Below are 26,791 nucleotides of genomic sequence, written 5' to 3'. Positions count from 1 at the left end.
TTTTGTCCTCGATTTCTCTGTGAAAAGCCCACACAGACATCATAGGATGCTTAAATGTATCAAGCTTTAAAAGCATGAGGAAAAAAAGTGTTTTGTTGGATTACGTGGTCAGTGATTGCTCAAAATATTTCAAAAACAAATGTTGGAAGACTAGGCAAGGCATTACATCAAATGAAACAGTTTGGAATGAACGAATTAACATACCTAAACAGCTTTATTCCCACTTCTTTTTGTTTACCTCTCTTCTGCTTTATATGAGGTCTGTAATGTCCGATTTCGGCCTGCGGTGGGGTGTTACAGGTGTCGATTTGGTGAAGTTAAACAGAGGCAACACAGTCCTGTGTTCATCCTGTAGCAGCGGATCTGTGCTCACTGAACTGCACATGTCCATAGCAGAGGGATCTGCTTTCTGCTCTGAATTACAAGGGTTGCTTTGGTGAGGTTTTATAGCCATTTTGGACAGGTTGGCGTGATGACTCTGTTGTGCGGTGTGGATTTTTTTTCTTTTAACAGTGATCTCCAAAGAGATTATTTTTAATGAATGTGTCCCTTTTTTCTTACTCAGAGCATAAAAATGGCTCGAGGGCTCATATTCTTTCCCTGTCTCCCTTGCTGGCCTCTCCTCAAACAACAAAAGAAAGGCATCTTTCTTTTTTAACTTGAGGTTAGCAACTATGTCAGTTTTTGGGATTTGGCAATTTTCTCAGTGGGGTGAGTGCGTTTTTGGTTTTGTTTTTTTTTTTTTTTTAAATCTGGAGATTTTTTGGGGTCGGGATTTTATTGTGGAGAGGGGTCTGTGGATCTTGGGTCTCACTGCACTTGTGTGAACTCTTAACACCTTAATTGAAGGGGTGGAGATGCTGAATCAGTAACAAAGACCTCCTTTATCCAAAATGTTAATCAATCATTGACGTTAAATAAGTGTGAACAAAACCAAGCAAAAAAAAGCCCCACCCTAAACAAGTTTTGTGTAAGTCCCCCTCCCATTCAGCTGCTCATCTTTGGTCAGGTTAACATTAGAAATTCTTTTGGGGATGTATTTTGTGCGTGTGTACTTGATTTTTGCAATGTTTGATAAAAGTTCCGTTTCTGACTTCCCAGTGTGGTTTTCCCAGTACAGATTATTTAGCTCATAGATGTAGTAAAGATGTTCTGGGAGAAATTGTGATCTGCTCTGGTGTGAGGGTGTAGCTGGACTATGTGAGCACCTTTTTGTAGGCTAGGGGCTTTTTGTTGTTTGTTTTGTGGAGGTGTTTTGCTTTCCTCTCTTGTGATACAGTTAATTTGTTTATTGGTCAACACAGTCTTCTAAGCTAGTCAGGACCTGAATTTTAATGTGAAAGAAAATACATAATTCCTCTTCGTACAACCTGAAACTTTGTGGGGCTCTTCTGTATGTTACGAGTACAAAGGGTGTGGACTCTTTCTTCCCTTTGCTTCCCCTCCTCCTTCCCCCCCATCCTGCATTTCATCTTTACAGTTCACGTGCTTGGATTGTCTTCAGATGGGGTTAGTCCACAGCCAGAGAAACTACATTTGTCACTAAACATCCAAATATAGAAACTAAGGCAACTATAAGCCACAAGGCTAAAATGTTCATATGCAGCTTTTCTGAGCAGTTTATATGTTAGAGGTGGGTAAGAATGAAGTACTTTGATCCAGATATTTAGCTAGACAAAGGCTTGCTACTCTGTAACACGTTGACTTCCACCTATTTCTACATGTTTCTTTCTAGATCTTGTTTTTTCCTTCTGAATTCCTGACGTGCTGTGTCGATTCTCTTGCCTTTCAGTCTGTGCCTACTGCTTAGGAATTTTGTTGATCTTTTATAAATTCAATAGGAAAAAAATCAAAACCCAAACAACAACAACTTTATCCTGTGGAGTAGTTTCTACTCAAATGAGTATTCAAACTAAACCTGTCTTAAATATGAGTTGTGCTGTCTTGAAGGGCTTCATCTCTTCTGCTTCCTAGAAGTTTACCATAATTTCTTCAGAGCAATGCAGGCAGCCTTCATAAAATCCTTCTCACTAGTTTGCTTGGCCTTGGACTTCACAGAAATCTCCGTGCCTTGCTAAGTTCTGTGCTCTGTTTACATAGATACGAAGTCCTTTAACCCAGCGAGTTTTGCTGTGGGCTTGGATTTCCTGCTTACAAGCTCTGCTGGAGTCCCTCTAGTCTTCCTGCTGGCAAAGTCAAGGTGTTAACTCAGGTTTTCAGAGCAGTTTGTGAATGGAAGCAGATTTCATTGCTGAGGTTTGTCCAAGCTCTGCTCTGCCAATTGAATTTAAAATACCCCGACTTGTCTGTTACATTTTTTTTGTTTTGAACGTTTAGTAATTCTGGAGCTTGATCTCCTTTCTGGTAGGGACTATACAAGCCCAGAAGAGTAGGAACCTTATTCATCATTAGGAATTCCTGATAATCTTGAAGAACTTGAACAAACAAAAAAAAATTATCTGCTGGGAGATTTCTGAAGGGTTACCTTTAACACCACTCAGGCTCACAAACACCTCTTAGCAACGATAGGTGACATTTCGTTGTGATGAGTCCAAGCAAACTGTTCCAATGGCGACTTTTAATTTGTATTTTTGATGAAGCAGGAGTTGTACTTTGTGGCTGAACCCTCACCTGGAGGCCTAGCTGCCCTCTATTACTGTGCCTGTGAGCATTTAAGAGTTGGCTTGTGAGGAGTCCCTGGTGTTTGCCCGTTTTGACTCCACACACCCCTCTGTGTGTGCTGGTGCTGCTACTGGAAAAGGTGGATACTGAGACAGATCAAGGAGCAGATCTGGATTAGAAGTAGCTTGGCAAAAAAGAAAAAAAATGCTTTTACTTAGCCTACATCATTTTGCCAAACTGGTTCAGTGTTTGGCCACACAAACAGTTGTATGAGCACATCAGACAGTGTGGTGCAGGGGTGGAAGTAAATATTGGTAGCAGCAGTTCTTTAAGCTGGCTTTGCTGCCAAAAGGGCTGCTCATCTAACTATACTATTAAGAGTCTGCTAAACTTGCTAAATATTTTTTTACACCTGTTTGTTTCAGCTTCCCTTGCCTGAAAACAGTTCCTTCAGCTTACCTTGTTCTTTTTGCCAAAAGTCATCTCTGAACATACATGCAGGGTATCTAAAGAAAAACCTTCCTTAAGAAGCTTCAAGCAGGGCAAATAGAAGAGTGTGGTGGTTTAGCTATGGAAAAGTTTCTGCTGTGTCAAGTCTGCCTGATGATACAGAACATGCACTGTAAATTGACGATAGACTATTTAGTGTGGTTGCAATTAAGCAGTGAAACTCATGCTGTGAGAATCATCAGGAGCAAGAATTCAACAAGAGTTAAAAAGCGTCAGATGTCTGTAGGAATATGAAGAATATTCAATTATTGTAATCAGTGACAGTAGAAATTTTGGAAGAGGTATTAAGCCTGTGGTCTAAACCTTGTTTTTTATTCTGCTTTAACAGATGTGCTTCTATATTGGGAAAGAGAGGGAGGGAATAGCTTGTTGTGCCTGGGTTTGCTGCAGGGTTCTCACACACTTCTCTGGAAACTTGGTTGAGACCAGTGTGTGAGATGTGCCTTTCAACTGCACAGGCTTCTGATTGGATCCCCCTGAACTGAAATCTGGTCCAAGCCACCAAACTCTGGGTATCACAAAGCAAACTGCTGCTACCCAAGTTTTTACATTTGCTTTACTCCTCTTTCTGGGTTTGTTCTTACCTGCTCTTTGGCAGAGTTGGATCTGAGTGCTCTGGTTTTGATCTACTTTGACAACACTATTGAATTTATTTTAAAGGCTCTTATGAAATTGCTGTTTACTGTATTTGAAGAATGAATGTTATCTATTTAGAACAGATAGACATGCTCCAAGATTATTTTTTTTAGACAGAGTTAAAAGGGGAGGTGAAATTTTCCTTGTTTGGCCTCTGAAAAGCAGCTTGTGGAATAGGAAAAGGAGATGAACAGTGGACTGTAAGGTGGTTGGCCTGTTTGATTTTTAAACCCAGGCAGAATCAGTGAAATCCTTTTCAAGGAAGAAATCTGGAAAGTATTCTTTACCAGAGACGTGATTTCTTTCAGCAAAACAGGGCTGAGAGGTGGTAGAGCAATGTCCTCTGAGAGCTCACTGAAAACTGGGTGCTGTAGTCTTGAAAACAAAGCTGGTTTTAAGTGCTCCTTAGTGGTACAGTCTATGACAAAAAGAGTGCATGATATACACAATAATTTAGTTGCATGTGGAATTGAGGGAGAGTTTGCTGATTTGTGTGTTGAGTTGAGAGCAGTTGTTACTCAAGCACAGATACCCACACAGCTGCCTGTTCAACTTAGAATCACAGAACCATAGAATGGATTGGGTTGGAAAAGACCTCCGAGATCATCAAGTCCAACCCTTGGTCCAACTCCAGTCCCTTTACCAGATCATGGCACTCAGTGCCACGGCCAATCTCAGTTTCAAGACCTCTAGGGATGGGGAATCCACCCCCTCTCTGGGCAGCCCATTCCAATGCCTGAGCACTCTCTCTGGAAAGAACTTTTTTCTGATCTCCCACTTAATTTCCCCTGGCAGAGCTTGAGCCCCTGCCCCCTTGTCCTATTGTTGAGTGCCTGGGAGAAGAGACCAACCCCCACCTGGCTAAAACTTCCCTTCCAGCATTCGCAGTTACTCTGGGCTGGTTGTCTCATTCTCGTGGCTCTTTGGCCTCTTAAGAAAGCACTGTGGTTTTGCTCCTCAGCTTTCTGCTGGGGCTGCCTGTGTAGCAGCAGAGCTTTAAATCACTGACCCATCTTGTCACCGGATGGTCTCCGTGTGCCTGTTGTTGTCCTCTGTGCCTTCTGAACAAAGGGTGCAGATATCTGTTTTACCTTATCAGCAGGATGGCTGGGGCCCATGGGCTCTTTTAAAACCAGGTTAGCTTGGATTTGGTGACGAACTTGAGAACAGAGCCTGTGATCTATCTACTCGACCATGTTATTTACGCTCTACAAATTGCTTTAAATCTGTGAGTCTGCTTGTGTATGTTGTGTCAAGCTCTTTGCCACCTTTGCAGTGGGTATAGAGTTGTGAAGACCTTAACAAAAATGCTGGTTTAGTGGTTCACTGATGAAAGCATTGGGAAGGAGCAGCAGCAGACCATTTTTCAGGTGGCTCAGAGCTCTGCTTTCTGCATTTTGCTGAACTGACTTCTTTGGGTGTCTTGATATCACTGTTGCACTGCCTGTGAAATGGCAGTATTTTATCTATGTACCAATCTCGATTTGTTTGAGGATTGATTAGAAATGTATTTGCAGTGTAATATGAAACCAAGCTGTGGCCTGCTGAGGTGAACAGCCACAGCTTCAGCAGTGAGAGCTGTTACAATGGAGAGTTTAGGCAGTCCTATGTGTGGAGAAACTCCTTAGAACTTCTTCCAGTGGAATGGAAGTTTTCCTCCACATTTCATATTTATGTGAGAGAAAGGAGTAAAGAACTTCAGGCTGGAATGACTTGACAGCTTGTTAGCAAGAAAACACTTTCTTCCATCTCTTAAAAAATAATATGCATATGTATATATATATATATTAACCTTCTTGTGGTTGGGGGTAGAAGGTTGAACTGTCAGGCAAATAGCCACCATCCAGCAGAAATGCCTCTGAATGCTCTTGTGAAAGCCAGCTTTGATTTGACAGTTATGAGTCTTTGAAAATAGCGCTCTGTTTATACAGCACAGTAAATACTTTGAAGTGCTTTAGGCTTTGCTGTACATGCGTGGCTAACTAGAAGAATATTAAATGCGTACATCTCGTGTTGAGTGAGGGAGGATCCCACAGCAATTGGAATTGCATGCTCCTCGTACTTTTTTAAGATCGTGTCAAAGCAGTAGATTTGATAATAGACCTGATTATACAATTGCTTAATTTCTTGTCAAAATAACATTTTTACACGCAGTGTTCTGAGATCTTTGAGGTGACCTCATGTTATTTATCAAATGTCAGTTTTTCATCCCAGCAGCTTTGATACAATCATGTAGCATCGTGGAGTACTGTGTACATGCAGTCTTTGCTTGCTGGAGTTCTTTGAAGTGCCTTACTACTTAGAAGAGTCATTTCTGTGTGGAAGATCCTACATTTAACAACAAGGAAACCAGGGTGGAAGTGCCGTACTGTGTCTCTAAAGGTCGTGCTGCACCTCACATGCCTAATGTGGGTCTAAAAGCAAAGAAATGAGAGGTTCAGTGCACAAGCAACACTTACCCACTGACACACATCTCACCCAGCAGTAACCTGCCAGGAATACGTAACCCTCCAACTCTGCCCCCATGGGAATGGCAGCTTTGTGGTGCTGAGCAACCCAGGTGCTAGAGAGCAGCAGGAGGGCTCGTGTGAAGGAGAAGAGCAGAGGGATGGCTGGTGGTGACAGTCCTGAAGGAGAACAGGTCATAGAATCATAGAATGGACTAGGTTGGAAAAGACCTCCGAGATCATCAAGTCCAACCCTTGGTCCAACTCCAGTCCCTTTACCAGATCGTGGCACTCAGTGCCACGGCCAATCTCAGTTTAAAAGCCTCCAGGGATGGGGAATCCACCCCCTCTCTGGGCAGCCCATTCCAATGTCTGATTACTCTCTCTGGAAAGAATTTGTTTCTGATCTCCAACTTCAATTTCCCCTGGCAGAGCTTGAGCCCGTGCTCCCTTGTCCTATTGCTGAGTGCCTGGGTCTGACAGGCAGTGCCGGAAGGTAGTGATGCTCAGGGGAGCCTTAAAAACCTGCTCATGTGGGATGAGAGAGACCAGATACCTCTAAAGGTGAAGGTTCAAATGAAAGCCGGTGTATGGGTCGCCCCCAGCTTTTCCAGTGGGCATCCTGTGTTATGTCTCCCAGCAGCATACCCAGGGCATTACTGCTTGTTGTGGCACTGGGTTTTCCTCAGAGGAGCTCTGTCCTGTACTGACCCATCCCAGCCTCACTTAGCTTATGAAAACTGACAACACTGCAGCCCAAGGAGTTATGCCTGAGGATTGCTTCTTATCTTTCTTTCTGAAAGCCTGGTGAAGGTATGCCAAGAAGAAAAGGAAAAGCACTTTATTTTCCTGTGCTGAATTGATAGGTGACTTGTTTCTCCCAAGCCTTCTGCTTAAGCAGTGTGGCATTCCTCCTTGTTGAAGAACAAACTTTGTCTCCTCGATCCTGTCTTCCCATCCATTATTTCAGCATATTTTCCCCTCACTCCCTTCCTACAGATTAGTTTGTAGAGAATGGGCTGCTGGCAAGCTTGATACAGGTGTCTTTTACCCCTGGTTGTTCATGCTGATACCCCTATTTAAATTTTTGAAAAAGAAACCCAGATAAGTAAGGGGGAAGATACTGCCTCTGTCTCTGAACACATTGCCTAAGTCCTGAAAAGTGGATGAAATTTTGACAGAAGCCAAAGCAATGAAAGCAGCCCGTGGAAAACTCTTAGCATTGTCCAGTGGACTCCTGCATGCAATGCTGACTGATGCTGGGACTGTTAACTGCTAACATGTTGTATAAAGCTCCAGAAGCCTCTCATACATTAGGGAAATACTGTTAAAACATTTCTTGAAAAACCCCTTATTGCTCGAGCTTTTGGTATTTATCAGTGTTAACAATAGCAGGAACTGTGTGGCAGACAGGCTGCTGCTGAGGCAAGTGACGCTCCACAGAAGGTGCTTAAAACTCCAGTTGTAAAGTACATAGACTGCTCCCAGCACTGCTAACAGAGGTGGTGCTGGCAGCTGTGCAGGAGCATTCTGAAGCTGAGCTGAGGTCAGCAGGATGTTGTGATGCGCTGTGGGGTGTGTGACAGTGTCCTCAACGCCCTGGCAGCAGCCAGGCTGACCTGCACCTCCAAATGCCACTGCTGCTGGAGAGACTGAGATGGCATGAACACCAAGGGGAAACATTCAGAACATTCCTGTGCTGAAGTTGTAGCTTAGGCTTTGAGGGGTTTTCTTAAGGCTTTTTCTTTTGGCATTTCCTCCCAGACTGATTTCTGGAACTGTGTCAGAATCTGCCAAGAGCTTGTTCTAGTCCCAGGTGGACCAAGTAGTTCAAGTGTTTTTTATGTAACAGCAGCTGGGAAATTGAAAGTCTCTTCGTATCTCTCTGTGTACACCTTGAATCTGCTCACCAGCATCCATAAGCATCTGTCTCCTCCATTACTTTGGGGAAGGAGTCATACAGAGTCAGAAGGTGTCTAGGACAGTCATTCATCCCCACTGGATGAATAATACACTGAAGTGTTGTTAGATGCACTGAAAAAAAACGTTTAATGGACATGTAGTTGTCTGTTGGACAAAAGGTGTTAGTGTTACAACTCTCAAAAACAATGCTTATGAGATTAGTGGGCAATGTGTCTGTTGCAAAAGACTATTTTAGAATGATTTTAAGTACCTAAAAAGACTAATTACTTATACAGTAATACTAATTACTTATGCATCATGGCTACTGTTGGTTATTCATGTGCTTGTCAGAAGGAAGAAGGAAGAGAACAGTTGCTAGAGATACCATTTTCTGAGAGAAGGGAATGGTTATATGAGAAAAGTTGTGAAATGATTCTCTGAGCCTTTGGGTTTGTATTGTGCTCTGTCAGTGATTGTCTTAACTGCACATTTTAAGGGTGGAGAGCAAAAGGTTGAACTTTCTGTGGCCATTGCTGTTCTGAATGAACTTCAGGAGAGATTGATTCTTTGGGAAATGTCCATGTGTGGTGATAGGAGTTGAGGGAAATCTATGGGAGTAACGGTCTCTGTACTGTCTGCTGAGATATGGGCAGGCACAGGTAGGCTCAGCAGAGCTGCACTGTATGACCACACTTACTTTTTTTTGCACAGGGGTAATTAAGTATATTCTTACAGTTTCTAGGAGGCTTTCACTGTGGTCCTAAATTCTTATATTAAGTTAAGCAAGTCAAAGGAACTTCTCTCCCATGTAATGGCATAGAATCTTCCATGCCCTTTCCCTGTCAATGTGTTTGTAGGTCTTCAAGGTGCTAATTTTGTGAGCCTGTCTTTGCTCAGCCCCTTTCTCTGCACTTCAGGGCTGGAGATATTGTAGGCAATAACCTGCTCATTCCGAGTTCAACAGGAAGGTGTGTACTCACCATGTGTACAGGAGGTGTTTTCTCTGTGGAGGTGGCAATGCTGCTGTGTGGAGATTGTGTAGTCCCCACATTCGTGTAGTAAAATAAGTTTAGGTGACAGGTTCTTGATTATTCTATTGATCGAAAGTCATTTTCAGGGCGAGACTGTGAGCAGAGAGGTAATACTGTGCAGACTTTGGATTAGCAGTGATTTCTCTGATGTGGGTAAGTGGAATTCTTTGTGAAACTGAAGATTTTGTGTATGCCATCACTTTTTATTGCCAAGAGGTAAACATATGGAAGTCCATACTGTTGCAGTATAAGTTAGAACCATCTAGAAATTGATGACTAGCCATGAGTTGCTATCTAATCACAGAATCATAGAATCGATTGGGTTGGAAAAGACCTCTGAGATCAGCTTAGATAGACAAGTTATCTCTTGACATTTAGAAAATAAGTTATAAATAAGGGGGATTTGTGACTTACTATGGAATGATAGAACATGGTATTTTCTGCTCTTTGAGGCAGAATATTGTCCGTGTGCCATATGAGGTGCCCCTGGTACAAGTGGCCATTGCCTTTCTGGTAGAAGGTCCATGTCAGCATGTCAGCTGACAGTCTGATCATCTGTGTAGTTTAGTTAAGGGGTGATCTGCAAATACTGCAATGGAAAGAGCCATGACAGCAGGTAGTCAGATGATGACAGAGAAGAGTTGTATGGTGTCAGATGGCATGTGAATTTATGTTCCCATGTGACACTGTGTCTTTAGCTCCAGCAATTCTTTAGGTACCCCATGTATTTTCTGCCCTTGTTTAAGAAGAAGGGCAGAGGTACCTGACAGGAGATGGATGCAAGTGTATTTCAACAAGTGTAAGTCTATCCATGCCTGTGGCATCAGTCACTGCTGCTTCCTTTGTGCCAGTGAGCATGTGGCCACCTGGCTGGATGAAACATCAAAGTTGTTTCCTGAAAACTATTCCTATCTTATCTAGAACTAGTTTTCAGCTGGGTCACAAGGGCTAGCTATGGCTGGGAGGGATGGAGCTGGGAGGGATGGAGCTGCATAGTTTTAACCTGATTGAAGTTGCTTTCGTGGGTCCAGCACGCAGCTGGTGTACAGGAGGTTAGGGTTGCATTTTTGACAGACCTGTTTGCGTGCTGGTGGGTCCAATCCAAACTGTGTTCCAAACACATGCTTTATGCATTCCTGAGAAAGGATGAGGAGGACAGCTTTTGCTAAGAGGTAGAAGCAGATTTTACAGGAGTGTATTTAATAGCCCTTGGTAGGGAGCCATATCTAGAAATTGGGACTGGGTCAAGGGGTTGAAGAGTGTTCTGTGTCCTATCATATCCTCAAATGCCATGGGGAGATGTGTGGGGTGTAGAATACTCATGTCAATTTATCTATCTGCTTTTACATGATCTTAAGGTCCAACAGCTCAATAAAAGCATTGAATAACTCTTCCTGAGTCCTCCTTGTCTCCCAGTTGCGCTCCTTATCAATGAGGTGTGTAACCAAGTATTTCATTAAATGGCAGCTTATTAAAAAGTAACATGTGCAGTTCAGCTGCAAGTGTGTAAAATGAGCAAATGCTTAACAAAACTGGTAAGTGCAGTGCGTGATGGAAACCAGTGGTAGCTCTTGGGTGTAGTGGAGTCACCTTTCGCCAGTGCAGCTGTTCTCCCTCTTATGTGGTTGAATGAGGGTCGGAGAAATAGGATGTGCCCTTCCCTGTAAAATTGTGCTGAAGGAGCGCGTTGGCTGATTCACTGCCTTACCCCACCTCTCAGGTCACACAGGGAATCCTCTGGTAGATGCACATGCAGAGCTTTGCTTCCACGCTGTCAGGGTGAGTGGTTGCTCAAATACATCCTACTGCTGCTGATTTTGGTCCTTCCTAAAGCTGCTGCTCTTCCCAGAGCAGTCTCTTACTCCACTCACTCTCCTTCCTGGCCCACTCTGCTGTCACTGATACAATTCAGGGTGCAGGCTCAGCTTGCATTCAAAGTTATCATTTGTTTTCTGTAGCAGCAGGTCTCTAGCCTTTTTTCTTCTTCCGTGCTGACTGTGGGCTCTCACAATCCTCAGTCCAGCACAGGCAGTCTCAGAAAGGCCACGGGGAAAATCACAGCATGCTCTTTCTTGTACACAGAGAAAGGTTTCTTGCCTTTAATGCTTCATGTCACAGTAAGGCCATGAGTCTGATACTTTTATCTACTTGGTATGCCTTTATTTCATCTCTCCACATTCTCCTTCTCAAAGAGGGAGAAAAGACTGAAGTGAATCAGTGATACCTGCAGCTGTTCTACTCGAGCAGCCAGAATGCTGTACACCTCCAAGTACTTGACCACTTGTCACTATTAAGCTTCTGCAGTTAAAGGCATAAAGTACCAATAAACTAGTTTGGATGGGTTTTTTAACCTTTTTGCAGTACAGTAATATGGTGGCTGGGGGATGATTCACAAGTAGTTAACAGAAAGATAAACCAAGATATGCATTTACATCTTGTTGGTTACTCTGGTCTCTGCTTGTGTACATGCTCTCAGCCTTTTGCTCTCGAATTCACTGTGGAACAAACTGTCTTGTGCTGAGTGTGGACTAAGAACACACAAGTGACCATCTGAGATGGGGCACTAGGGAATGGCATTACATTGCAGGAACTGGGTGGCCTAAAGGATGGAGGATACCCCTCTTGCACACCTAAGCTGTAGTCTGTAAGGTGACCCTGCTCTGGTTCTTTGCCAGGTTGGGATTGAGTGTTTCAAGCAGTAGAGCTCTGGCCATTGTGATAGATTCTGTCTGTCCTGACAAGTGCTGGTGTTCACATGTTTTCCTCTTCAAGGGAAAAAGTGATTTCTGTCACTGCTTTGGTTGAGGTGTGTCAGTATTGGCACTGACATGACTTAGCCTGTATTGTTTCACTGGGTGGGGTGGGGGAAAGGGGAGAGGAGATATAGCTGGGTAATTGGATGCAGAGATGATTGTGCTACTGTGGTAGGTTTTACTGGATGAAGCAGCTTGTTGCGATAGCTGTTTGTTTCAGCTTCTGTCTGCAGGTGTGACTTGGCGAGATAAGGATAGTCTATCACGTTGATGATTTCATTGTTTGATTTGGCTGGACTGGGTGGAGAATGTAGCTGCATTGTTTGGGACCAGCTTTGTAGTTTGGTTTCGTGAAGTGGATTACATGGCAGTGCATTGCTACGTTATTAAGGTGAAGCTGCAGTAGATAATAGTTGGAGAATGTTGGAGGGAAGAGAATATGCACAGGGTTTCGCAATGCGTAACTAATTGAGCCTCCAGCTCCTGTGTTTCTGTTGGGAGGTCTGGTCAGCAGAATGGATTGGGATTACAGAGAAAACCTCTGGTAGTGATTTCAGTTTGCAGTTGTACTTTAACTGCAAGGCTGTCCATGCTGTGTAAATAGCAGAAAGTGCTCTGAGAGACCACGCTGGCCCTGACAGTGTGAGTGTTGTCTGGATTCATACTGTTCTTGAGCCCCTACAGTTTTCACAGTGCTGCTGCTTTTTTTATTGATCCCAAATTTACCATTAAGGTGTTCCTTAAAGTCTGTATTTCCTTGTTTTACCAAACTTTCAGTCACTTAAACTTGCTTTAATATCTGAGTGAACATTAATTGATGCAGAGTTGTCTGCATTACTGAAACTGTGGCTGAATGGTTCTTGGGCCATGGACTCTTTTGACCTTGTAGGAAATAACCACAGTACAAGGTAGGGCTAACCACTGTCTTGAGTAGACTTGCAGTATGTCTTACTTGGGAAGGGTTGTTCTTGGATTCCCTTCTCCCTGTAGTGTATATAATGATGTGCAGCAGGAGCTTCCAGAATGGTAGACAGTGCTACCTCCTTCTAAGACCTGTCTGGTTTTCCCCTCGATGTGACTGCCTGGCTTTACCTGATGCCTGAAGTTTTATTTAAACATTGTCTGGCTGTGGAGGAGGTTGTATATACAAAGCAGAGGGTTTTGGCAGGAGATGCTGGGCACATAGTGAGGGGAAGGTGAGCCTTTGAAGAGAGATGGGTGCAGAGAAGGGAAGGTGACATGTCCAGGCTTTGTGTCAGCTTCTCTAAGCACAGATGAGCTCATGGGAATCGAGCTGACTGAACTGTGGGAGTACTAAAGCAGGTTTGACCTATTTCCCCTCCATGGGCAGCACGGATCTTCAGATTCTTCCAGTCTGATGGTGGCTTTTTGGGTGCTGACAAATCTTAACAGTCTGAGCAGAGGCTTCCCCTTGTCAGTTGTTCAGAGCAGGTTTTGATTCCTCTGCTTCTGTGTGTGGATACATGGAAGGGGCACACAGCTTGGCTTTGGCTATGTCTTCTTGTAGGTGAAACTTTTTCTCTCTCTTCTTTTCCAGGTGATCATTTCTTGTGAGACAAGTGGTTTGCAACTCATGGCCTCTACAATGAGTACTGCTGTGTCGTGACACCAGTGGTCTTGGTAAGCTACTTGCTGGAAAGGCAAGGACCTATCATATCTCCACCAGTGCAGATCCATCTCTTTTGTCTCTGGAATTGAGGTTGGAAGTCATTTTAAGCCATCTAAATTTGAAGCTGCAGCCAAGTGGGGTGAGGCTACATTTTCACCTGTTCTCACCTCCTCCTTTGAGCTTGCAATGGCACTGATGTGGTTACATGATCAACCAGATCAGGGGGTAAATCCAGCTGAATAGGGATTTCTTTTGTTTCCCTTGGGTTAGTTCCCATTCAGATCTTTCCCTGATGTGGTCAGGAGAGAGGTGGTGAGAATGAGTAGCCAGTTGAACCATCCCTTTTCCCTGCAGCCGTGTCCTGGCATACCTTAAAGCAATCCTGAAAATACAGCCTTGAACGTAGCTTGCCAAAATGTCTTAAAGTGGTTTGACCATTCACTGTCAGTGACCCTACCTCTAATTTTAGAGCAATGATAAAGGCTTCGCTGTGGCAGGCAGACTCCAGCTGCAAAAATATATTTCTCTAGAGCTTTTTCATTATTGAACCCTCGATTCCCAGACATGCATATGTTAGAAGTGCATTGAGAAAAGTCTAGAGACATTCCATTTCACATTATAAAAGATGGTACATTCCCAGTGTGCAGGAATAAGAAGCAGCCGAGGAAGTTGAGCTGCTGTTGTTCCCCCAATGAATATACTGATGTATCCTTTATAGCTCTCTCTGGTAAGAAGAAATTTAAACTGAGATTGGAAAATACAGTTCCCTTGCAGGGTGCATCTCTTCTAATAGATGGAAGATATGTGTATATAGAATAATCAAAAAGTAGGGTTAGAAAATTGGAGGGTTTCCCCCTGCCCCTGGGTGAAGTACATGAAAGTTTGTTGATGTCAGAAATACTGTGTAACCAGTGTGATCCTGATTCTTCTCTTCATGTTTTCTCATTGCACTGTGCAAGACTGGGAGTCTGAGGCAATTCTCATCTTGTAATAAAAGGTAACATAATGCATAAATATCCAAATGGAAAAGCAGAGGCTGAGACAACTAGAATACTTAAGTTCATCATGCAGGCATCTATGTCCTCTCATAAGTGTCAAGGTCTGCTCCCTTTAATGCTGTTATGCCTTTTTTTGTTTTTGTTTTGTTTTGTTTTTTTCTTGGAACTCACTGTATTTTCAGTCACACCTTCACCTCAAGTGAGGATGCTGAAGTATCACTGAGTTCCACTGAATTTTACAGATTTACCAATCTCTTGAAAAGCGGAGTTGGATGGTGTTGATAATGTTTCAGTTTTGTTGTCAAAACAGACATTGGAGCCAAATTTGCATGCAAAGATGATGCAGTTTAGATATGTGTGAAAAGATTCTTTCTCATCTTTAATGTGTCTGTGTAGCACCAGCTCCAATTGCAGCATGATAATAATAACCATAGTGATAGGATAACTCCAATATTGCCCTCAAAACCAGTGGGATAACCAGCTAATAGTCCCAGAGAGGTTTGAGGGTTCTCTGGAGCGTGTGGCTCAGACTGGAGCTCATCTGATTATGCCTAGTGGGAGGTGTATAAAACGAGGCATTTATTGCAGAAACATTCCCCGCATTAATAGGTTTGTGCAGCACAGTGGAGGTGAGAACAGGGAGCAGGAGGACTTCTGGCTCATGAGGGAGGCATGTGGTAGAGAAGGGAATTTTTCGAGATGATGCAGAGCTTCATGGAACTGCTGCAGTGTGGATCACTACCATGTTAAAGTGCAGCAGGGCAAAGTCACTAAAATGTGTTATGACACAGCCTCCCAACTATATAAATCTGGGGAACTGGAAAACCGTGCTGCTCAGTACTACAAGTTGCTGAAAACTCTCCTTGGTCGGAGGTGGTCATAGAGTGCCTGTGTTTCTTAATCTTCTGGTATCAGCACATAAGAAAGCCAATTTTTGTTTCTGAAACGCAATTTGAACAGTAGTTTCTTCATAAAATTCAAGACATTCCCATTCTGGTAAGATTTAGTTTGTTTCATTTGATATGCACAGGAAGAAACTACTTCTTTGGTGCTGAGAAGGAATATCAGGAATATTTACATTTGAGTAATATTTAACTAGCAATGCTTAATACATTAACAATAAATCTTGGTTAGATTCTAAATTAAGCGGATTTGCATCTGAGTAGGTGAGATGAACAGGAGAGATTTTGTTGAAACATAAACAAGACAGAAATTTGTTCCAAAATTATTTAGCCCAAAGCATGTAAACAGTGATGTTCAATAGTTTCCTCCTCCAGAAACAGTTTTGGGTGCCTTATTGCCTGTGTCATGCATATTGTTTCTTAGAAAGAAGCTGAAAAAGTGCTTTTTTCTTTTTTTTGGTAGGTTTTTGTATTTTCAGCCTCAGTGGCCTGTAGAGTGTTCCTGAGCAAACTGGGATGGGCACTTATCTAGTGCTTTTTTTGGCCTTTCTAATAGATGTGATGAGTGACTAAGCCCTGGTGTTTTCAGACTAATGACACGTAGCTGGTAGCTTTACAGGTGGTCAGGAAGGTGTTTTATTTTATTTTTCTCCCATTGTGTAACCCTTAGCACATGTCATTGAGCATATGTCTTGGTATATTGGCCCAAGGAGACAAAAGATTTAAGCAAAGTTTATGTTCTTAAGAAATATCAGATTACAGCCATTCAAAAGGGAATTCTGGATAGCTAAGTCATGTTGGGGATTTGCAGTTTTGCCTTTCTACTGACTTACTGTGAGGTGTCTTTAAGCTGAGCACAGAGGCAGAACCAAAGTGTTCAGATACAAGGTGCTTCCCTGTTTTGTTGACTCCAGAATGATTTGCTCTGGATAAAGGGAAGATTGCCTCACTGCCTGTAAACTGAATGGCCAAGCAGGGCTGCCACTGGTCTGAAATACACATCCACCTGGATGCTCTTAGAATCATAGAATCATAGAATTCATTGGGCTGGAAAAGACCTCCAAGATCATAAAGTCCAACCCTTGGTCCAACTCCAGTCCCTTTACCAGATCATGGCACTCAGTGCCACGTCCAGTCTCAGTTTAAAAACCTCCAGGGATGGGGAATCCACCCCCTCTCTGGGCAGCCCATTCCAATGCCTGATTACTCTCTCTGGAAAGCATTTTTTCTGATCTCCAACTTCAATTTCCCCTGGCAGAGCTTGAGCCTGTGCCCCCTTGTCCTATTGCTGAGTGCCTGGGAGAAGAGACCAACCCCCACCTGGCTAGAACATCCCTTCAGGTAGTTATAGACACTGCTGAGGTCATGTCTGAGCCTCCTCTTCTCCAGGCTAAACACCCCCAGCTCCCTCAGCCTCTCCCCATAGGACTTATGCTCCAGTCCCTTCTCCAGCCTCATTGCTTTTCTCTGGACCCGCTCCAGCACCTCAATATCTTCTCATGTGTCTTCTGGGAAACAGGGGTAGAGTTGCCATGTACTGCCTCACACCAGACACATCTGCTTGGGAAGTTCCTCACTGGTTTTCTGTTCTCTCCTTGTGGGATGGGTTTGCAGTGTGCCCTGGAGATGCGAGACTTCCCCTGGGCAGCAGGAGGCACGCGTCTAGAGAATGCTGGAGCTGCAGGAGGGAAGTGCCCAGTGCAAAACCAGCGAGGAGCAAAGAGAAAAAAGGCAAGCAGACAGCCAGCACTGAGAGGAGCGGGTGGCAGGAAGCGCTTCGACGCTGCCTCTGGCAGCACGTTCCCCAGGAAAACTTGACGAGAGCCCATCTGCGTGTGTGTGAGACTGTGAGCTCAGGATTTCTGTCAATGCATTCCAGTAACCCCAAAGTGAGGAACTCCCCGTCAGGCAACACACAGAGGTAAGGAGAAGAGCCTGCAGTCAGCTGCTCTGGGCTGGTGCATGTTGCCATCCCTGCTCTGCTGCTGGATTAGCCCAAGGACTGGTGCAGTGTGCTCCGCTGTCCTCCTTTGTGCTCCCATCGGACCTGCCGAGTGCCTGAGCAGTGTGCTAAGTGCCTGAGCACAGTGCTTATGGATCTCCACATTTGCAAGGCTCAGGATGAGCTGAAAGCTGTGGATTCTCCATTGCTTGTGCCCTCCTCCCTTCCCATCAGGTGCCTGAACAGGCTGTAGGAGAGTAAACATGCTGTTTCTATCTTGATTTTTTTTTCCTTTTCTCCTCTTCTAATTATCTATTTCCCAAGGGGTAGTTGGGCAGCAGAAGGTCTCTCTGCCTGTATTTTCACACAAATGCTTCCTCCATATTTTTGGCCTGAACAGCCTGGAGAATTGATCTGCTGAGCACTGAGATCCCCTGGGTCAGTCACCTGCCAGTGCAGCAGGTCAGCATCTCTCCTCCACTAATCTGGAAGGGGAGGAATATGGAAGTAGAGCAGTGTCCAGGGACTCAAAATGGTCTGATTGACAGCATCTTTAGATTTGATTATTTACTCCTAGAGGTCATCTGGAGCTCAGGAGTATTTCAGAGGGAATACTTCTGAGCCAGATGTCTGTCCTAAGGAGGAAACAGCTTGTTTGAGTCCCACAGTGAGGATGGTAGCAAGTGCTGCCTGTTGGAAGTGATAGTGGTGATGGGAAAACAATGCAGAAGATCCAGTAGCAATAGAGTAAGTGGAGGGTGAGGAGGAAGTGGTGGCTAATATGTCTGCAAAACCCAGAGGAGCAAAATATTTTTAGGATGCAATTTTGTGGATGGAAGAAGGAAAGAAAGACTCTGAACCTGCTTTGGCAAATTAAGGAACCTCCATCTGCCCCATTTTGCAGGAGTGTGCTTGGAGATGGTATCCTTCTCTTTCCTTATTCAGAGGCAGGTTGTAGCTGGTTTAATTGTTTTCACGGTCAGAGGTTTGTGTTTTCCTGGCAGCTCGCCCCAATGTATGACGAATGCTGCAGTAATGCTGGGTTTTCCTTGTGCTCCCTGTAGAACTGGATAGGGAGGTGCAAGGGAGGGGGTGGGGGTCTGCTCTGATCAGAGCTGCAGCGTGTAGCTGGGGTCCAGGAGAATGGTGAGGTGAACTTTATTGTGCCTTGTTTGTTTACTCTGAGCTTGTCTTGGTGTGAGGCGCTTCTCTGTGCACATAGAAACCGTTGTCTTTATTGACAGAAGCGCCAGAGGTGGGTCCTCATGTGACAGCAGTTTCTGGGATCTGGCAGGTCTGTGGTTTGCCCTGGTGCCTTCTTGAGCAATGAGATCCCATCTTGGATAATAACCCTTTCAGGGCATGTTCAAAAAAGCACCTGCATGACTCTAAGCTTGCAGGCATTTTTTATTTGTCAGCAATTGTCTTAGCTTGCAAGGTGACAGTGGTTGGTTCTGCTTCACTCTAATATGTTCCTACAGGGCTGAATTAATCAATGGTGTGATTTGTCACATTTATTTATTTTTTTCCCCCCCTCTGTCTCCTGTAGCCCCAAATCAAAGCAGGAGGTGATGGTCCGCCCCCCTACAGTGATGTCCCCGTCTGGCAACCCTCAGCTGGATTCCAAATTTTCCAACCAAGGCAAACAAGGGGGCTCCACCAGCCAATCCCAGCCCTCTCCCTGTGACCCCAAAAGTGGAGGTCACACCCCCAAAGTGCTCCCTGGCCCAGGTGGGAGCATGGGGCTGAAGAATGGGGCTGGAAATGGTGCCAAGGGGAAGGGGAAGAGAGAGAGGAGCATTTCAGCAGACTCTTTTGAACAGAGAGAAGCTGGGACTCCTAATGATGACCCTGAAATCAAAGGTATGCTTGCTAAGATTTGTGTGCAAGTGCAGGCAATTAGTCTGAATCCTCTGTGAGGTGGAGAAGTGCTATGCAAGTGTTAGCAAAACATTTATTTGTCTGGGGCTCTGCAAGTTCCCTCCAGTGAAGTCTAAAGGTGTGGAGAACAGGTGAAGAGAGCAGGTGAAAAGGAGAGGTTGCCGTAGCTGGCACTGGCAAATGTCTTGTTCATGCTCAGACCACAGCCCGGACTCTGGTGGGAAAGTTCCTTTGTAACTCTGAAACTGCCCCAGAGGATTTGAAACTACAAATGCAACCTATTGGTTTCCTTCTGGCCTTTGGCCTTTCAGGAACTGCTCTGTTGTAACGGGTTCTGAACAATCTGCAAGTCTGTTTTGTCAACACAGATACATAACCTGTAGTACCCTGGCTGGTAACACAAGCCAGAGAGTTGGGATTTCTGTTTCTGTTCCTGACTCCAGCATTGCCTCTATAAGGCAGTGCAAAACCAGACTAGATGTGCAGTTGTCCATGTTTCCTGTGTTGTCTCATTTGCTAAGTCACCTGGCTGAGGTGGGTGAAGGAAAAAAAAAGTGAAGTTTTGCAAGAGTTTTCTATTTGGATGCAGACATATTTATATTTGTTCATTTTAGTGTGTAGTTTTACTGCTTTTCTATGTGGCCATTAGAAGATTCACAGGGATTGGCTCTGGGAACTGCCCCTTGCCTTGAAAGGGACAAGATGAGGTTTCTCCCAGTGGTGCCTGAAGGCACCATGGCATTAGAGGAAAGATGCACTGTGTAATGGAATTGCCTTTAGTGTTGCCTGAGGAAGAAGCAGGAAATTTCAGAGGAGAAGAAGCACTGATCAGTTTCCAGAAATGGTTTCCAAAGAGCTCCCAAGGTAGTAATTCCTTTTTTTTCCCTTTTTTTCCTCTTCCAGACTGCAATTCTGCTGATCATGTGAAGTCCCAGGAGTCTCAGCACACACCACACTCCATGACTCCTTCAAATACTTCAGCCCCAAGGTCTTCCACACCTTCCCATGGTCTGACTGCCACTTTGGAGCCAGCAAGTGGGCAGAAGACTCCATCCAAAGTGGTTTACGTCTTTTCTACTGAGATGGCCAACAAGTAAGTAGGTAGATGCTTGAATGTCTTCAGGGAGCAGGAATTATATTTGTGCTCCATTTTAAGAGACTATCAAGGGCACTTTCTCTGTCAAGTAACAAAAAGTCATTACTTGTTTTGGGGTTGTTCACGGGGCTGTAGTGGAGAGTGTCCCTACTTTCTTTTCCTCTGAGAAATGATTGCTTACTCCTCTGAGGTATGGAGATTTTTGCTTTTTTCTGGCAAATGGTGGTAGATATTGTTTTGCAATCCAGTAGCAACCAGGATGGCCTAAACTGAGACGAACTCTGAATGCTGACAAGTTTGTAGATGTAAGCATTTTTCTTTTGCTACTCATCTGGAGTGAAATATGTGTGGTTAAGTCTTTCTCCCTTCTGCCAGCTGAAAGATAGAAGGGAGGCCAGTTAAGAAAAATTGATTCTTAGGTTCAACTGGATATGTGCATCTGCCTGTTTGTCTTTACAGGGCTGCAGAAGCTGTGCTGAAGGGACAGGTGGAAACCATTGTGTCCTTTCATATCCAGAACATCTCAAACAGCAAGGCGGAACGAAACACTGTACCCTTGGTAAGGAATACCTGCATGTGGGTGGTAAGGGGAAATGTGCTTGTGTGTGATTCAGAGAGATGAATGATTATTTGCACTCCAAAATAAATTTTAGGAAGCCAAACAGTTTTTGTTCAAACCTTCTGCATGTAAATGTCTTAGGTCATAAAAAGGAGAGTTTGAGTCTTGCAATATTTAGGTGGTATATTTCCAACCCATTGCTCATGCAGAGCTAGCACAGAAGAAAGGGGTTCCTGCAGTAATGCCTCGAGTGAAACAGGTTTCCCCATGGCCAAGAGGCTGTTCTATAATAGCTGCATGAAGGCTTCTCTTCCCTGCAAAGTTTGGGCTAGTGGGGTTGAGACTGGCCAATTATTGTTTGCACTGCTGCTTATGTGACAGGGCTGTAAGAAGAGCAAGTGATAACGTGTGGCTTTCTCTTGCAGAACCCCCAGATCACTGCACTTCGGACTGAACCCAAGCCCCTGCCACAGCCCCAGCCCCCTGCTGCCCAGGACCAGAACCCTCCCCAGAACACCAAAATGCAGCCGACTCCACCCGTGTCAGCGCCGGTATCCAAACCCACTGGCCCCCCATGTCCCATTGATCAGGACAGTCCCAGCGTGGAAAGCAAAGTGATGTCTGTGGGCAGCCCTGCCAACTCTACCCCGTTGCAGACAGAAGGATTTGGACAGAGTTCGACCCCCAATAACCGAGCGGTTAGCCCAGTTTCCCAAGGTAGCAATAGCTCTGCTGCAGACCCCAAAGGTCCTCCCCAGCAGGTGTCTGGTGGGGACCCATCCAGTTTGGGTGAGAATCCAGATGGACTGTCACAGGAGCAGCTGGAGCATCGAGAGCGCTCGTTGCAGACCCTGAGAGACATACAGCGCATGCTCTTTCCTGATGAGAAGGAGTTTGCTGGAGGGCAAAGTGGGGGTCCAACCCCAAATGCTGGAGTGCTGGATGGTCCCCAAAAGAAACCTGAAGGGCCGATACAGGCTATGATGGCTCAATCCCAAAGTTTAGGCAAAGGGTCAGGATCTCGGACAGATGGAGGGGCTCCATTTGGCCCTCAAGGACACAGGGACATGCCTTTTTCCCCGGATGAAATGGGGCCACCACCAATGAACTCCCAGTCAGGACCCATAGGCCCAGACCACCTGGACCATATGACTCCTGAGCAGGTGGCCTGGCTCAAGCTGCAACAGGAGTTTTACGAGGAGAAGAGGAGAAAGCAAGAGCAGGTGGTTGTGCAGCAGTGTTCACTGCAGGACATGATGGTCCACCAGCATGGACCTCGTGGGGTGGTCCGAGGTCCTCCCCCTCCCTACCAGATGACCCCTGGTGAGGGCTGGGGACCTGGGGGTCCAGAGCACTTCCCTGAAGGCATGAACATGTCTCATTCTCTGCCCCCCAGGGGCATGGCCCCTCATCCCAATGTGCCCGGGAGCCAGATGCGCCTGCCTGGTTTTGCAGGAATGATGAACCCTGAGATGGAGGGCCCCAGTGTCCCGAATCCTGCCTCACGGCCTGGGCTTTCAGGAGTTAGTTGGCCAGATGATGTGCCAAAAATCCCAGATGGCCGAAGCTTCCCTCCTGGCCAGGGTGTCTTCAGTGGCCCTGGCCGAGGGGAGCGGTTTCCAAATCCACAGGGCCTGCCCGAAGAGCTCTACCAGCAGCAGCTGGCTGAGAAACAGATGGGCCTTCCTCCTGGCTTGAACATGGAAGGCATCAGGCCTGGCATGGAGATAAACAGAATGATGCCCTCCCAGAGACACATGGAGCCTGGGAACAACCCCATCTTCCCTCGCATGCCAGTAGAAGGACCGATGAGTCCTTCCAGGGGGGACTTTCCCAAAGGAATACCCCCACAAATGGCATCTAGCCGGGAGCTGGAGTTTGGGATGGGCCCTGGCAGCATGAAGGGGGACATGGGCATGAATGTCAGCATGGGCTCCAACCCATCCCTGGTCCCTCAGAAACTGAGGGAGGCAGGAGTCGGGCCAGAAGAGATGATGAAACTGCGCCCTGGTGTCTCGGAGATGCTCTCCTCTCAGCAGAAAATGGTGCCGCTGCCGTTTGGGGAGCACCCACAGCAGGAGTATGGCATGGGTCCTAGGCCTTTCCTACCCATGTCTCAGGGCCCAGGAGTTGGTCTCCGGAATCTCAGAGAACAGATTGGACCTGACCAAAGGACTAACAACCGACTCAGCCACATGCCACCACTACCTCTCAATCCCACCAGTAACCCCAATAGCCTCAACACTGCTCCCCCTGCGCAGCGCAGCCTCGGCCGCAAGCCCTTGGATATCTCCGCAGCTGGTCAGGTGCATTCACCAGGAATCAACCCCTTGAAATCCCCCACAATGCGCCAGGTCCAGTCTCCCATGATGGGGTCTCCCTCGGGGAACCTCAAGTCCCCCCAGACGCCCTCCCAGCTGGCAGGAATGCTCGCTGGTCCCACTGCCGCAGCTGCTGCTGCCTCCATTAAGTCCCCCCCTGTCTTGGGGTCTGCTGCTGCTTCCCCTGTCCACCTCAAGTCTCCGTCTCTCCCCGCACCTTCTCCTGGATGGACTTCATCTCCAAAGCCTCCTTTGCAGAGCCCTGGGATACCCCCAAACCACAAGGCGTCTCTGACCATGTCCTCTCCAGCCATGATGGGGAATGTGGAGTCGGGTGAGTGCTGCCTCTGGTAGCTGGATTTGGTGCTTTGGTTTGTGCTGGGTCATTCAACAAATGCAGCGAGGGAAGGAGAAGGGTTCTCTCAGCAGGGCAGAGGCTGGATGGGCATTTGCCTGTTAGAGGGTATGGTGGGGGGCTATGTGAGTGGAGGGCAAGGGCTTTTCCTCCTGTTGTGTTCGTGGGTGTGTACTGAGCCTCCCATGGGTCAAGCTGAGGGCTGATAACTCAGAGGACATAAAAGCAAGAGGGGTGGGGTCAAGAGGTGTGAAAAGATGTAGAGGGTTGATGGGAGAAAGTCCTTGGAGGAAGGATGTTCTGCTGTAGGTCATGGTCGTAGCTTCATAGCTTTGTGAAGATCCTGCTTATGTTACGGAAACTCTGTGAGATAAAAGGCTCCTACAAAGACATGCTGAGCAGAGTTAGCCAGCCCTGTATCTAGGTATGGTTCAGGTATGGTTGGTGCTTTCTAGGTTTACACAGGAAGTCATGCTTCAGTTTCTCAGGCTTCAAACACTTTGGAGCAATCTAACCACCGATGTGCACAGCATTCAATAGTGTGCTGAGCTGTGCCATGCCTGGGACCTTGGGCTCCAGGTGCCTCTGTCCTCACCTTCCTGGAGCTAACCCTGCAGCACACTCACCCCTCTGTTCACTCTTCCACAGCCCTGGTTGGCCTTCCCAGCCGGGAAGTTCTGGCTGGGAGAGCCAGAGGAGCCCTTTGCCCACGTTGCCCTCTAGTGCTGCTGCGGGTAATGGCGCGGCGGCGGCCAGCACCGGGATTGGGATATACCGATGGCAAGGGTAACTACGGGATTGCAGGCTGGATCTGTGCTCAGGAGGGCAGCCTGTATGTTGGTGTCCGTCGTGAGCCCAGCTGCCTACAAGTCAAAACTCAGTGCTTTAGTCTGTGCCTTACATAGTGCCTTGTGGGTCCCTTCCAACTCAGAATAATCTGTGAAATCTGTGTGAAGTGTTGCTTAATGAATGCTTTCATATGCAGCTCTTCCAAAGCATGAGTGTTTTGGCATTGCAGAATTTTTATATTCTCTATTCTCCTTTCCTTTTTCGGTTGCGGAAGGGCTGAGGAACGTGCAGTGAATTTTCAGCGAGAGTACAACTTCAGTATAACATCTTTCCTTCATATTGGTCTGGGTTTTGTGGAATTCATCAGTGCAGTTACTTCTAGTTTTGGGAGAGCAAAGGGTGAAATTAAGATAATAGGTGCAGAGAATGCTTCTTTAACTTGAATAAGCAGCTAATATGTATATATGAAATACATAATGAAACATAGGGAGTTGTAGCTCCTCATGCAGTTTGTCAGAAAAGTGCTTGTGTGTCTCAGCATAATATCTGCTGCAGCTTTCCTTCTGCTGCCTGTGTCTTTTGTGCTTGCTTGATGCCTCCTAAAGAAAAAGGGCAAGAAGTTGCAGTTGACATTTGGTGGATGCAGGAACAACTAATTATAGATTTTGATTTTTATGGCTAACCCTGGGATTTAAGTCTGTCTTTGGTGTATGGAAATTGAATAGTAAGATTTTTCAGACTGAACTGGTAATTCTTCATGTGGATTTGTGGAGGCTCAAGATAGTTTCAGTAGATGTGTTTTCCAGTAGGATAACAGATGTTAACCAACTTGAAAGCGGCCTTATTCTTCTGATTACCTTTTACAAGCCTTGACTTACATTAGTCATGGTAGTCTTGTAGTAAAAAAGATCTCCAATTTTTGAGATTTCTAGGGGTAAAGAGTTGGATTTAAGTGAAACAGTAAGAAGGAGGAAAAATTTTCTTTTCTTTCCTTTTCCTTTTTTCCCAAGGTGGTCCACCTCCTTCCACAGTAAGCCAGTCTGCTCCTGTGACTCTCCCTGGAAATCTTCCCTCTAGTAGTCCTTACACAATGCCTCCAGAGCCAACCCTCTCCCAGAATCCTCTGTCCATTATGATGTCCAGGATGTCCAAATTTGCCATGCCGAGCTCTACACCACTCTATCATGATGCCATCAAAACTGTGGCCAGCTCGGATGATGACTCCCCTCCAGCACGCTCCCCAAACTTGCCACCTATGAACAGTGTACCAGGTAAGAAAATCAAAGAAACATAAGCACAAGCTATCTGGCAGTACAGTGAGGATGATTTTTATAGAAGCTTCATCAAATGAAGGTGGTGAGAGGGAATAAACTTGAGGAATATATAGCCATGGGTTGTTTTTGAGGAAGGCAGTTGCAGTTCCCTGAAATGCAGAGACAGAAATTCTCCTTGCAACTGTTTTGTTGGTTTTTTTTTTTTCTGTCCAGAAAGTGTCTGATCTGGAAAACTGTTATGTATTGGGGAGATTTCCACTCATGCAGACTGGAATTAGTTGTGTGAGTGAAGGCTGCTCATGGGAATAAGGGTCAGACTCTTATCCAGAGGATACCATACCTCTTAAGGCACTGTCATAGAAGCTTCACTGTTTTTTTGGGGTGTTGGTTTGTTTGGAGTTTTTTTTGACACTGAATCATCAGGTCTATTCCTGGTCTTTGTGGATTGCCTTTTTAATGGAAGAGAGTGTCAGAGCACTTTCTGAAAACATACATCTTCTCATATAGGGGATGTGTAATGGCAGTGACCTCAGCCAGGACTGAGGGGAACTGTCCAGGTCCCTGCCTGAAAGAGTTGATGGAAAAGTAAAATAAAACATTGCCCTTCTGGACTGTCTTGTGGGTGAGCATGTTTATATGAGAAATCTGATCCCTGCTGATGGCTTAACATTCAGGGGTACATATTTAATACAAAAGTAGGCTGTAGCCCCTCCACTCAATGGAATTAACAGTTCAAAGAAGGAATGAGTGGATGTTTCATGAGGGTGGCAATTGGTAATGAGTTCTTGCTGAGTTTACCTGTAGCTTTGCCGTGTGTTTCACGCAGTAATGATCAGAGTGGCTAAGTATATCTGGGAAAGCTGGCTAATTGAATAAGTTCATGATGATAACTCATTAACCTCATTGATTGCTGCCTCCTAGTCTTACAAAGGTTATCTGATTTATCGCTGCTTGAGTTTTGAAAGGAGATTCAGGCATTTCCCAGTGGACAAGTGTCCATATGCTGATAATCTGTCACTGTTTGTTATTGCCTGCATCATCTGGACTGCCAGGGAGGTAGTAAAGGTATGGGTGGGATTGAAATCCTACTTATAGAGCAGGCTTTAGTCACTGTTTGATAGGGCAGTGACAAGATTAGGGAAG

General features: G+C 45.4%; 1 protein-coding gene across 6 annotated transcripts in view; it reads left to right on the top strand.

The window, feature by feature from the left end:
- Nucleotides 1-26,791, top strand: part of BCL9 (BCL9 transcription coactivator) — a 61,514-nt gene that overhangs the window by 32,357 nt on the left and 2,366 nt on the right. For 4 of the 6 annotated variants that reach the window (XM_071563673.1, XM_071563680.1, XM_071563696.1 and 1 more), the window contains exons 2-8: nt 13,460-13,542; nt 17,046-17,352; nt 18,923-19,236; nt 20,158-20,347; nt 20,810-20,909; nt 21,335-23,564; nt 25,385-25,645. In XM_071563673.1, coding sequence (XP_071419774.1) covers nt 17,300-17,352; nt 18,923-19,236; nt 20,158-20,347; nt 20,810-20,909; nt 21,335-23,564; nt 25,385-25,645 — 3,148 coding nt within the window. In that variant the 5' untranslated portion in view covers nt 13,460-13,542; nt 17,046-17,299. Of the gene's footprint in view, nt 1-13,459; nt 13,543-14,511; nt 14,529-16,689; nt 16,773-17,045; nt 17,353-18,922; nt 19,237-20,157; nt 20,348-20,809; nt 20,910-21,334; nt 23,565-25,384; nt 25,646-26,791 lie in introns of those variants that run through there. The other 2 variants (XM_071563704.1, XM_071563713.1) reach the window with 2 other exon arrangements.

Source organism: Pithys albifrons, chromosome 1, assembly GCF_047495875.1.
Source record: "Pithys albifrons albifrons isolate INPA30051 chromosome 1, PitAlb_v1, whole genome shotgun sequence".
Classification (NCBI taxonomy): domain Eukaryota; kingdom Metazoa; phylum Chordata; class Aves; order Passeriformes; family Thamnophilidae; genus Pithys; species Pithys albifrons.
Note: the sequence above shows the minus strand (reverse complement) of the source record. Positions and strands in the feature narration are given on the sequence as shown.